The 13,924-nt window shown below is 31.1% G+C and overlaps 1 protein-coding gene across 3 annotated transcripts in view; it reads left to right on the top strand.

Annotated features, from left to right (window-relative positions):
* The first annotated feature begins 660 nt into the window (after positions 1-660).
* The window catches only part of LOC134695926 (glutamate receptor 3-like), a 44,461-nt gene continuing 31,197 nt past the window's right edge, over positions 661-13,924 (top strand). For all 3 annotated transcript variants that reach the window (XM_063557417.1, XM_063557416.1, XM_063557415.1), the window contains exons 1-2: positions 661-1,072; positions 4,979-5,125. In XM_063557417.1, coding sequence (XP_063413487.1) covers positions 979-1,072; positions 4,979-5,125 — 241 coding nt within the window. In that variant the 5' untranslated portion in view covers positions 661-978. The remainder of the gene's footprint in view (positions 1,073-4,978; positions 5,126-13,924) is intronic.

Raw genomic sequence — 13,924 nt, 5'->3', positions numbered from 1 at the left:
AAATAATGAACGAATGTTTCATGTACAACATACATTTCGAGAACCATAAAAACTGCGTAGAGCATATCACTATCACTATCAGTATTGTTTTGTTTATTTTTTTGTTTGTTTAAACATACCAAAAGTAATAACAATTTTAAATAACAAAAAAAGAAAAAAAAACAAGAAAAATCTACAATGGCGAAACTTGATTTTCCTCTCAGATAGAACATATTAGAAATCGTAGTTGACTTTATCAATAGCCCTATATAACTGTTACACTAAAAGTTATTAGTAAAGCAGCGACGTTTGATTACATTTCACGCTCCTTGTATAATTTCTTACAATAAGACAGAATGCGTGCTTCATGATTATCGATTTGAAACAATAATAAATTAAACAAAAGCTTACATTACCAAATCGAGTGAAGTTTCAGGAACACGTTCAATATTTATAGGTGTCATTATACAATATAAATATTGTCGATCATGCATAATAAATGAAATCAAATGGATCTCCGGAAAAAAAGAGCTCGTCTGTTCCGTCATGGGGTTAGTAAATTACATTACAACTGTGAAGGCATTACGCTCAATATCAATCTCTGAAGTGAGCAACTAGTGAATGTAGGCAATGAGACAATTTACTGGTCCCCTGTGCCATTACGTATCAGCAAAGTGAAGGTGTACAAGATGGAAACAGTAATCGTACGTATGTTTGCATTTAAATGCAAAGTTTCTTCTAATGAAGGTTTACGTCAATTGAATGAAAGTTTCACGAAGCGTTAAATGTAAGTTGTGTTTTCATATTCCAGAACGTTTAAAACATCTGATAATTCTGTAGATGCAATATGATTGAAAATATTGAAATGTAATCAATATATGTAACAACGTTTGCTTTTATTCAAAGAACGATCGTATACATTTGGTTTTATATTTTTCGAAAAACAACTGAAGGAGAGAAAAAACTGTTATCAAATTGATTCAGAGCAGGATTTCTACGATGCAACTTATTGTGCTGGAAGTTTCGTTGTTTTCGTTATGGATATGTTGTGTAAAGACAAGAGTGTCCCTGGCGAAGAAACAAATAAATACAGGTAAGCTGTCTTATATTGTGCATTGGAAAGAGGAGCAGGCAAATCTATTTGCTGTTCGTTTACTTTGAACAACCGTGTTTTGTTTAAGTGAATCTCCTTAAATATAAAGGAGTTTTAAAATTTCTAAGGTGAGATATACAAACTCCACTTTTTGAATAATACCATAAGCAGTTTAAGCAATTTTATAAACAACAAATGCTTCCCCCTCCCTTATTTTTTACGAATCCTTGATCTGAAATAAAGGATATCTAATGTCAAGATCATTTGTGTAAATTTCGCTAGTATCATAACTGTTTATTAAACCTGGGATATATGTAAATGCTGAAATATTCAACGTTGTACAAAGGGACTTTTCTGGCAAAATAATAGCACAGTGTGTAGACAATCATTGCAATAACTAGAAGGAAAATCTTTTTTCAACATATTAAAAAGTAAAATCACAAAAATACTGAACTTAAAGGAAAATCAATTAGAAAAGACCATAATCACATGGCAAAATCAAATAACAAAACGCATCAAAAACGAATGGACAAGAACTGTCATATTCCTGACTTTGGTACAGGCATTTTCAAAAGTAGAAAATGGTGGATTAAACCTGGTTCTATAGCACTAACCCTCGTTAAACGATTACAAAATACTATCTTCGATCGAATGTATACATTGTGTTTAAAAAGAGGCTCATTAAAATTGAATTAACATTCAAGTCTTACCAAAAGTTAGCTTGCACATTGCACACAATACCTTAATGGCCATTACTTTTTTTTAATGACCAATGTTCACGTATTTTGGATTTTTCAACAGTTTACTAACTACATAAATGTTAATCCAGTTTTAAATGAATGTTTAAGAATGCCGCTTGCCTTTTCAACTCTTATTTGATGTCTTTTTTAATACCGAACAGACTGCAATGATTGATTTAGTAATTAAGAGATAAAAATCGAGTAAAGCGAAAAAACAAAACTAAATGTATTGTGTTTTGATCTTTACTTGTTATTTAAAAACTATATCTATTGGAATTATTTGTCTTTTTCTATTGATAAAGTACATAATTAACGTTCTGCAAGCATGAGATAGCTTTAAATTCAACTTTATTAGAATATCAAACAAAAGTTTAAGTTAAAAACAGGAATTACGGAAAGTGATATAAATGTAGGTTTGTAGATTTGCAAAGTGCACCACACAATCCTGCTACACATAACCACGTGGTTACATTTATAATATACGTATTCAAATCAATGCTGATGCCTATGCATTTGTTCATAGGGAAAAAAAGACACTGTAATTAAAGTGATTCTTTAACAAAAAAATTAAAATAAAGTAATAACGAAAATTATATTTATGAAAAAAGAAAAAGTAAACCGATCGCGATAAGTCGAGTACTATTGCTGTATTCGAACTTTTGCACTATCGAACGATACCTGAAAACTCATTAGTTGTTGACTTCACTATTAACAATTATATTAAAATAATATTATTCGGAAAACAGAACACATCTTCTTTCAATTTTTTTTTGATGAAATTTATTTAAAAGGATTTACCTTCTATCTTGTCAACGAAACTTGTCAATTATTTTGTCAATGAACAACTAAATTTCAAGACTTTATATTTCATTCCATAACTGTTACAATGAAACAAAACGCAACAGTGTAAGATTTTCTGAATTTTAAAACAGTATGCACATTCATGTCTGCAAGAGGAAAAAAATTGGTCTGCTACGAACTATTCAGTGTTAAATGGTCGACTAAATGCAGAGCACAATTTTTGATAGAAAAGATCATGTGTTTTTCAAATTTGATATGCAGAACTAAACGAATAATAACACAGTATATCTATGTTAATATGTACACAAAGGATACGTGGTAAAATTGTAAATGAGTCAACTCTTCATTCGAGTCAAAAGAAAGCACAGGTACGACATGGAACAATGCGCAAATAACATATTAATTGACTGATAAGCTGTAAAATGTTCAAGAATTAAAAAACAACACAACGCATGTTAATAATGTGTTTATGTCTTTAAAGAATGATTACTGCAAGGAAAAGATGAACGAATGATAGCAAATTCATAATAATTTCTTAAGGTGTCCGTAACCCACAAGTTTGATTGACATACTAATTAAAGTGTAATAAGATTCTATTTATTTTAAGAGACGTCACAGTTTCAATGCGAACGTTCTTTGTTTGACATTGTTCAATTGATTAGTTGGAAATCCTTGATATTAGAAATGCTTCAATCAGAAACTGACCTTTCTATAGATGAAAAAATGAAACCAAAGTAATGCCACATTGGGTAAATTGAATACAATTGTCTGCCAACAATGATTATGTCGACGATGTCCAAGACTTTCAACCATGAAACCATTTAACATCAATAATGTAGCAATCACAATAAGGATAATGATTTCGAGTTTACGTTGAAATGATTTGACGTGTCAAATTGTATGTACATGAAAAAAGAATAAATTTACAAAAATACTGAACTCCAAGGAAAATCGAAAACGGAAATTCCGTTTTCAAATTAATGTTAAAAATCAAAAGCTCAAACACATCAAACGAATGGATAACAACTGTTATCTTCCTGTTATAGTACAGGCATTTTCTAATGTAGAAAAGGGATGGATTGAACATGGAAGTGCAAATTTATCTAATTGAAAATTATGTACATACGGTTCCAGACTGTACTGAAAACCTTTCAATCTGTTCCTTCACATGTCCTCCATCTGGCTTCCAAATGATCACATACAGTTGTCTATTTCATACGTTAATGAAATATAATATGTCAACTTTTTGAAGAAAATGGAGGAGTTGTAAGTTAAGGCAAATGCCTGATTGTTCAAAATTTTAAAGACATAAATGAATTAATTTAGTTCAATTATATATTTTGAAGTTTAGTATGCCGTCCATTTTCACTGAACTAGTTCGCATTTTTGAGGAGCCAGCTGAGACCCGCCTCCGTGTGCGGGATTTTTTCGCTGCGTTGATGACCCATTTGTGGCCATCAGATATTCTCTGCTTTTTGGTGTCAAATTGATGTCTCTTTGACATATTCCTCTTTTCCATTCTTGATATCATCATAGGAATGTGCAAAGAAGTCGAACAAGCACTAAATAATTATAATGAAAATTATTAACGATATTGATGTAACAATAAACACAAACGCAGAAACTCGTGACTACATGTACGCGTAGGAAAAGTAAAAACACGATTTATAATTAGTTATAACAATACACATATATCATTCTTTTGAAAGTATGCATACATTTATTGTAGACATTATAAGTCAGACAATTCATTAAAACTGTACGCTGTAAGTGCATATTTGATGTAATGATTTTGCATTCTAAAGGGAGATTTCTTAAGTCCGTTCTATATCTTTGTTTTATAGTGAATCGTTTAATATATTCTTGACAAAAATAACACAACCATGTGTCGAGGAAAAACCGACAACAAATGTAGATTTTATGACGAACAATTACAATTAAAACAAAAATCCATTTAAACCAAAAGGTTTTTATAGTTGGCATATTTTTTGCATAGTCCAAAGGAAGTAGGCTTTTTTATATTGACGTATTGATCACTTTAATAGGTCATTAGTCCAAATGCCACATTCAAGGATCGTCGGTTAGATATAATCGTTACACAGTGTGCTAATAACCTAATACGATGCATATGGGGTCAGTAAAATTTCTTATATGTTTCCACCTTTGCTCTCGCTCTCAACCCTTATGGAAGTTATTGACCCCATATATATCGTATCATGTCACAAACACACTATGTAACTAATATTGTTTGGCAACAATTCATTGTCGACTCGTCGTCGTATCGTCATCTGTGTCATTATATTCAAAATCTATAAATGCAGCTTATAATCTTTGAAAATACGATTGATGTCTTATGTTTGAACAGGGTTTATCATTGACGAAGAAGACAAGTCAAGTGAAAGAGCCTACAGACTTGGAGTAGAATTATTACAGATGGATAAGAACACCATAACAATAAAAGATTTCCTCAATAAAACTAATATTGCTGACAGTTATTCCTTCACAAAATCAAGTAAGTAGCTTTATATTAACAACAGCCTCTGGGCATGTCTTTGGTACGTCTACATATTGCTACATTTAGTTTGTGTATTTTAATGTATGTACGGTTTGTCTTAAGTGACTTTGATTAATAAGGACAAGGACTATCAAAAAATAGAACCGCAGACTCTGTACCAAGTCAGGATATTGGTTATTGTTATCTTATAGTTCGTTTTTTTGATGGTTGCATTTGAGTGTTTCTGTTGGGTCAATGTTCACCTGTTAAAGTTCATGTGCTTCCCTTAATTTTAGTTTGTAAACCGAATTTGATTTTCTCAATCGATTTATGAATTTCGAAGAGCGGTTTACTACTACTGCCTTTGTTTTGAGCGAGAACGAATACAGCAGTTTTAAACTAGATTTTTTTATATTTGTATCCTCTTTGTTGTAATCTTATCATATGTGTTTAATTAAAGAAACTTTAAATAATATCCTATACGAATGATTCCACTGAAAACGTGTTATTGAATAAAATCATATACATCAAAAGAGGGACGAAAGATTCTAGAGGGGCAGTCAAACTCATAAATCGAAAATTGACTGACAACGACTGGCTAAAAATGAAAGAAGACAAACAGACAAACAATAGATCACATGATACAACATAGAAAACTAAAAAATAAGCAACACGAACCCCAACACAAACTAGGGGTGATCTCGTGTGCTTCGGAACATATTTATGTTTGCAGTTACTAAAGTAGATCAAAGAAATGTAAAGGCTTGTGTGAACTGGCACCGTCTAATACTCTAATTGGTCAAAATACTTTCATAAAAGAGTTGTGAACTGCTGGAAACCAAAAACATAAATGTTTTAGGGTACAAGAACCAGAAAAATGCTAAATGGTTTTGTCAAACGAATACTTTGTCTAAAAAATTAAGAAGTTTCAAGTTCGGAAAAAAATCAATTATAAATATATAAGTAAGAAAATGTTAGTACCGAATCACAGACCACAGGGTGGGAAAATTATAACTTTGATAATGAGACACAATTTGTCAAAATTCTAATAAAAATATGATCTGTGTTCCATCAATGATCTTATCTGACATCGGATTCCAACATTCTATTATTTTCAGGAAAGCTATAATGTCAAAATTGCATGATTGCTAAAAATATCGACTTTTCCACATCATATGTCTATAATATTTTCAAATAATCCTTCATGTTCTGCCTATCAAATAAATATCGTGCGTTGAAGTGTTGTTCTGATATGAAAGGTTATGCCTAGTAAATCAATCTATCGTTGTGTGTAAATATTACTGGTTACGTCATGTTCTCTTGTACAACAAGAGACTTGTGAACAAATAGATAAAAATGATTTTTACTTTTAAGCACTATAAAAAGTTTAGCTTTTCCAGATCATTATTTGTATTTATTTGTATTTATTAGTGAAATGATTCAGATATTGGTAGAAATGTATGTTTTTTTTAAGTTTCTAAAAAGTTCATAGAAACTGAGGACGCGTCAAAAATACTGAACTTCGAAAAAATAAAAAAAGGAAGTCCGTTATCAAATGACAAAATCAAAAGCCCAAACACATCGAGCGAATCGATAACAACTGTCATATTCCTGACTAAGAACATATTTTTTTTGCGTAGATAATGATGGATTAAAAATGGTTTTAAAGCTAGCTAAAACCTCTCACTTGTATGACAATCTCATCAAACGCCATTATATTGACAACAATGTGTGAACAAAACAAATAAACATAACAAAATATCAGTTCGTTTCCATAGGTATGCCGACAATTGGTTTGAACAATTTATCTCCAAATCCAACAAATATATTGCCGTATGATATTACAAAATGTTTCATTTACAAGTATGCTACCGTTTTTTATGTTGATTTTACACGAGTTTTCAAACTCACTTGAGGAATGGTGGAATACAGTGTGGATAAATCAAAAGTTTTGATAGAAGTTATTTAAGAGAAATATCGAGATTTAAAATCATCTAAAGGCTTTCAAGTGTTTTTTAAAATCCACATATGCATGATATGTAGGGTATTTACTTTACATTGTTACAATTTTCATCGACTTTTAAAGCGAATAATTTTTGAAAAAAGCGTTTATTTGCATATCTACCCCGACAAAGATAATTTTAGAACTTTATTATTTTGATTATGATGATGGACAGTTATTTCATCGCAAACAGACGATCAGGTAAACCATTTAAGGTTAATGTGCATTTGAGTCAACTGCTTTGCTTAGACAAAAAATTAACATCATCTTGCTTTAAATAACATCATTAGTTTATATCAAGTCTACATACTAAAGGTAAAAAATATGGTTTAAGTACATGCAATCCTTAATAATGAGCTATAACTATATCAACAGTGACATCCCTTTTAGTTTTTGTCAAAAGCCGTTGTAGTGAACATTTACTTTGGTACAAAACGAACACCATAAACAATCATTTGTTGTGTTTTATCTAGTTTAATTATTCCTCAACCTTAAAATGTTTTACTCTGTACTTTAACAAAGTATTGAAACATATGTATTTGATGTTTTATTGAACTTTCGAAAAATTATCCTGCACAACCAATTATTAAACAATAATTTCTAGTTAATGAAATGATGCTTACAACCAAGAATAAACATTTGTCTTTTTAAAGTACTGATCGTAATGAAGCAATACAAATAGACGAATTAGTTTGCATGAGCTTAATTGACAGCGCGCCATCCCAACAATGGGTTTCCATCTCCAAGATTTAACGAATATGTATGTGTAACGAGGAGACAATTCTTACAAAGTTGAATATTGCATGGTGTCTATTAGTACTGTCGAATGATGCATTTGATATTATGTAATGTTACATCGTGTGAATTGAAGAAAACAATTTCATTGACATCCAATATGGGATGTATTCATGGTGAATTATTATTTAAAAAAGGAAAAACGACTAGATAGCGGTTAAAGATGTCATAATGTACGATAAATCACAATTTGTTTTGATTATTGTTAGACATTATTATGATTTTTTAATTTAACTATTATTCATCCGTGCAAATTTATTTTCTCTGCTTAACTCTGTTACTAGCATAAGTGCAGTTACGGTAATCTTCACAGCATAAATTACACTTTTTACTTTTGATTTTTCAGTTGAAAATCTTTAATACAAATCAGAGTTACAAAAAAAATACATGTAACTAAAATCATGTAGTTCATTCATGACAAATTTTATATGTTTTGTTTTATTTTGCAGTTTTCGTTATTATTTGTTGATAGTCGATTTACTTTCGTTGTGATGGTCGTATTGTTTTTTTAATTACTTTCTGTAAACTTTTAACAATCACGTCATGATTTTTTATTCACGTTTAATACACTCAGCGTGGATAGTCGTCAATGCACCATAGGTTATTTACGCAATCCAATGGCGCTATGATGTAAACAATGACTTCTTAAAAGTTAACCATATTAATTCAGATCTAGAAAGCATTTTTTTTTTACAAAAACTTTGAATTTTATGGAAAAACTAATGATTTTCTTATCCCATGAAAGGATAAACTCAGCCATATTTGGCACAACTTTTTGGAATTTTGGGTCATAAATGGTCCTCAACTTTGTACTTGTTTGGCTTGATAACTGTTTTGGACTGAGCGTCACTGATGAGTCTTACGAAGACGAAATGCGAGTCTGGCGTTCTAAATTTTAATCCTCATACCTTTGATAACTACTTACACCACTGTTTCGATGCAACTTCTGGTGGACGTTTTGTCCCCAAGGGTATCCCAAGTCCAGTAGTTAGCACTTCAGTGTTGACATGAATCTCAATTAGTAGTATATGGTCATTTTTTATAAATTTCCTGTTACAAAATCTTTGAACTTTAGGAAAAAACTGAGGAGTTTCTTATCCCAGGAAAAGATAACCTAAGCCGTATTTTACACAACTTTTGGGAATTTTGGGTCCTCAATGCAGTTTAACTTTGTACTGTTTTACTTTATACCTATGTTGATCTAAGCGTCACTAATGAGTCTAATGAAGAAGAAACGCGAGTCTGGTGTAATTAATTTTTATCCTGATACATTTGATAACTATTTACACCACTGGGTCGACGTCACTCCTGGTGGACGTTTCCTCCCTGAGGGTATCACCAGCCCAGTATTCAACACTTCATTGTTGACATGAATATCAATTATATGTGTTATCAGCCCATATACATAATGTAGTCATGTGACCGTGACGTCATCAACGTTTTTTTTATGGTTTTCTACGGTTAAAAATGGATTTTAGAATTAAAGTATAAGAAATGACTGTAATAATTTTTCTGTCTTTAAAAAAAAACCATAAAAGATGTGGAACACACTGTTAAATAACCCGCTACTCGCGTTATTCAGTGTGCACCACATTTTTGTTATTTCTTCATTGACAGAAAAAATATTATAGTCATTCCTTAAACAGTTCTTTCTTTGAAGCAACATTTAAGCAGCGCCTGCATATCGAGTGCAATTTCGATTCATTTGTCAATCATTATTTCTGCACTATTAGTAAGTTTATCAAAAGTGCATTGATCTATATATAAATTGGTAAAATAAATAATTCTTTATACAATGATCGAGTTGAATGTGTATAACAACACACCAAAATGTCGTCAACCTTATATCATGGCGCTGTGACTTTTTGACACAAGTTCCTAAGATAATTTTGATGGCTTTTGTGATCGCATGATCTTTAAAGCCCAAGACTATTTAAAATGATGATGAAATGATGCACCTCAGACAAATCAATCACTATAGAGACAATTGAATTATATAACAATATCCTTAAAGTATGCTGATTGGACAGTAATTTTCCCGCTAATCACAAATCTACTACTAGTATTTAATATTCGAACATGTCGGTCACTGCCAACGCCTCAATAACTGGTGTAAGTAAGTAATCATTAATTAGCTATTCCAGTCGATAGTATGGTTATAATTATGATGACATTTGTGCTTTCTGAAAAAGAAAAATCACATTTGTCCAAATTTGAAATAACGGTCAGCAAAATTCCTTTAGTTAATGATTGTTCCTGTTGAACAAAAAAAATGACTTATTTTAAAAAAGGGTTGAAGGAGAAAAATTTACAAAAATGGAATTGAAGGCATAAATAAACATTTAAGTCTATATACGTGAGATTTTTTTTTTGTTTTAAATGAGTGACTGTCCCTGGAGTGCAGCTCACGAGTATTTTTTTCGCCGATTGAGGTAGCTTAGTTTTCCTGTTAGGTTCGGCTATTGATTAATGATATTGTTTTGATGAAGGTGAATGGGGGATAACAGACAAGAAGGTCTAAAGGATAGCTTAGTCACACGCCATCAAACCACATCAACACAGTTTTATAATCAGTCCAGGCATCTATATTTGTTATCAATTCAATTTATATATCTCAATATATAGTAACTTGAAAATTGAATGACTCTTTTGTGAATTATAAGCGATAAAAAAAATCTTTTAACATTCAAACTCTGCCGTCACTTCTTTAATATTAGCACTTAGAATGCACCAATGTTTCAAAGACCACTTTCGGTTTTTATTTAACGAAAGCTGAAAGCGAGTAAAAGTTCCAATGTCAAAAACTATGATAGAAAGTAATTACCGCATCAATTTTGTTTTCCTAAGCTTGTTTAATTAAATTTTTGTAAACGCTGTTCTGTTAATATATCCGAAGCTTATATATTGAAACGATAAAAATGGTGCTTTAAGCAAGGCATCGTGTGAGTTTTAAAAAGAATAAAACATAAAGAATACACAAACAAGCGCTCATGGTGGGTATACAGTTTATACGTATCTGTCAAGCAACAGTTGGATGAAACAAACATGCTTCAATGTGGCAACACGATTCATTTTCGCTTGTTAAAGCACCATAACTACGAAGCAAATGTGTACCTTATAAAAATAGAATAACACAATTTGAATGCCGGTTTGAAATATAATGCAGTTTAGTATAACCAATTCGAAGTTGTATTGGACAGTGGCAAGTTTGATATATGGCTATCGAAAATACTTACATGTATTATATGTTTGCAATATATATCGTCAGACTGCTGTCTCAATGACATATACGTTGTACTCCACATATTCGTTTTTCATGTAAAAGTCGCCGCAAATTTTCATTTAACATATTCTGCAGATAGTTTAATATCGATTGAATTATCATTATTCTAATAATCGTTCAATATCGATTAAATTTTCATTTTTCTAATTATCTTGTTGACACCATTAAATGCTATCAGAACCGTATGTCAACAATAAAGACCATTTACGCAATCATCGTTCAAATTATACACAATCACAATATACTCTCACTGTGTGTATACTCCCTGGAGACAGGCTATCCATTTATTTCTTTCAGAACTTATTGATCAAATTTTGATATAATTTGATTTGTTCGCCACTAGTTGATGACTATCAGATTTAAACATTATTGGCATGAACAGACTCAATACCAGAATATTTTTATGGCTGATATTACAAACATTGTTAATTGTTTTAGTGTTTGTTTGCCTGCCAATTTACATGAATAGTGTCTTGTTTTATCTTAGTTAATGGCTGTCTCATGACCGCTACACTTCTTCTTTATTGTTTTAATTGGATGAATAGTTCACACTTGATTTCTAAAATGGAACAAAAACGTTTAATATTTTATTCCGTGAAAACCATTAGGAAGGAATATGATCTCACAGGAAAACAAAAGATAAAACTAATGCTATAAAATATATTTTGAAGTTTGAATTCCATTGCCTTTGGGTACATACATTGTATAAAAAGTAACGATACGACAATTACAAAACCCATCTGTGTCTGTACGTGTGAAATTCTATGCAACAACAAGTGTCTGGGAGGTACAATGTACATGACGATAAATAAAAAAAAAGAACGTTGTCCTTTATTTTGTAATTCAATTTTATGATTTTTTAATTTTTTTTTAATGGAAAGCAAATAAAAAACAAGACTTATCTTTAAAAAAGATATCCGACGTATTTAAATTTGAGTATATGTTTAAAACTATCATTTCGATAACCTTCAGAAGTACAATGACTTAATGATGCAGGACCTCTTTTATTAAATCTCCATCTGAATGTAACTACAAGAAATTCTTCACTAAGCCTGGTTACATTAAGGCAATAATATATAAGAATATTGTGACGACACCTACAAATTTTATTTGTGTTCAGTATTCTCGGTCCTCATATCTTTCTGATTACATTTACCAAAGCCCCGCGGAAATCTCACATGCGTAGGTGCGTTCTAAAAGTCATGTACGTTCGTACAACAAAGTCTACATTAAAAAATATATAATTGTCCCGAATAAACAGCTGTCATGGATGCAAAGAGCTATTGGAGAAACAATTATTTTAATAAAAATATAAATCCTTGTAAGATCTAGTTCAAATATTTATAGTTTTTCACTTGGTTTCCAAACACAACCAAATCATCCACCATGAGAGCATTTTGTCCAATCACAGAAAGGATTTTCGAGCATGCGTATTCTGTTACCATAGTTCAGCGTCCTTTAGTTCAAAGGGCACAAACCGAAACTATATCGACTACGTCGGAAAAATAACTGAATAAGGTGATTCTTTTATTAAAATTTTCTATAGAATGTAAGGTAAACGTTCAAAACATAACCATGAATATTATGTTCTGCTCATTGTTCCATTCAAAAGTGTCTTATATAAAAAAAATACTTCATCCACCAACGGTCTCTGTTGTCTAATTGGCAAATATACTACTGTTTTTTTTTTATCTTCTACACTACCAAGAATAAACCTACGTTTTTGGTACATTTCTAACCTGTAACATAGCAATACTGTTAGGAAAGAATAAAAGCTCATAATGTTATACTTTCTATGAATTCAGTGCTGATTTCGTCAGTAATGTTTTTTGTCAGGACTATTTTGTCAGTACTGTTTTCGTCAGTACTGTTTCAGTATTTTTTCAGTACTGATTGTGTCATTAGTGTTTAAGGACCAATTTTGTCGGTACTGTTTCAGTACTGATTTAATCAGTAATGTATCAGTACTTTTAGTGTATCGATTTATATGAATATTAGATCCAATAAGGGGACAATGTAAATATAAAGACATCGTTTTTTCTTTATATATAGACTGATTCACAGACGGGAAGCGTATCACTATATTTACTATTAATTCAAATGCAAATAGCATTGTTGATGCAACTCGAGTATTCTCATAGCTTCGAAATGGTTGATAATTTCTAATAACTATAATCAATATAGTCGAATAATTTACGCTGTCCATCTTTTATGTTCTTATAATTGTGTAATGCTATAAGTTCTCTACTTCAATCCAAAGTTGTGATTAACGAGCTGGAAGATTACATCTACCGTAAATATTCTATTAATGTTGTTAGTCTGAACAGTCCACAATTGATCATTTCTGATGCCGATATGTTTGTATATGTAGATAATACACCGAGGACCCAGACATACACCTATGTTTAATGACTAATCATTGATGTTTCATCTGTTTTCACAACTATCTAAAAAATAATACTAACATGGAGAATACTGTTTTCTCAATTACAGCATTAGGGTGATAGATTCCCCTAAATTATCTATTCGGAACAAATTTAGAAGCTGTACTGTTTAAATAACGTAACAGTTCTCGTTACATAATTGCATGTGAAAATTGTATTGTGCCGTCAATCATTTCTGACAATTATATAACACTCGAGTGTCCTGATTTTCAGCATTGATTACCTTTAATAAAATTGAGAATAGAAATGGGGAATGTGTCAAAGAGACAACAACCGGACCATAGAACAAACAA

The sequence above is a fragment of the Mytilus trossulus genome, chromosome 14 (assembly GCF_036588685.1).
Source record: "Mytilus trossulus isolate FHL-02 chromosome 14, PNRI_Mtr1.1.1.hap1, whole genome shotgun sequence".
NCBI lineage: Eukaryota > Metazoa > Mollusca > Bivalvia > Mytilida > Mytilidae > Mytilus > Mytilus trossulus.
The sequence above is the reverse complement of the archived record's forward strand: the minus strand, read 5'-3'. Positions and strand labels throughout refer to the sequence as shown.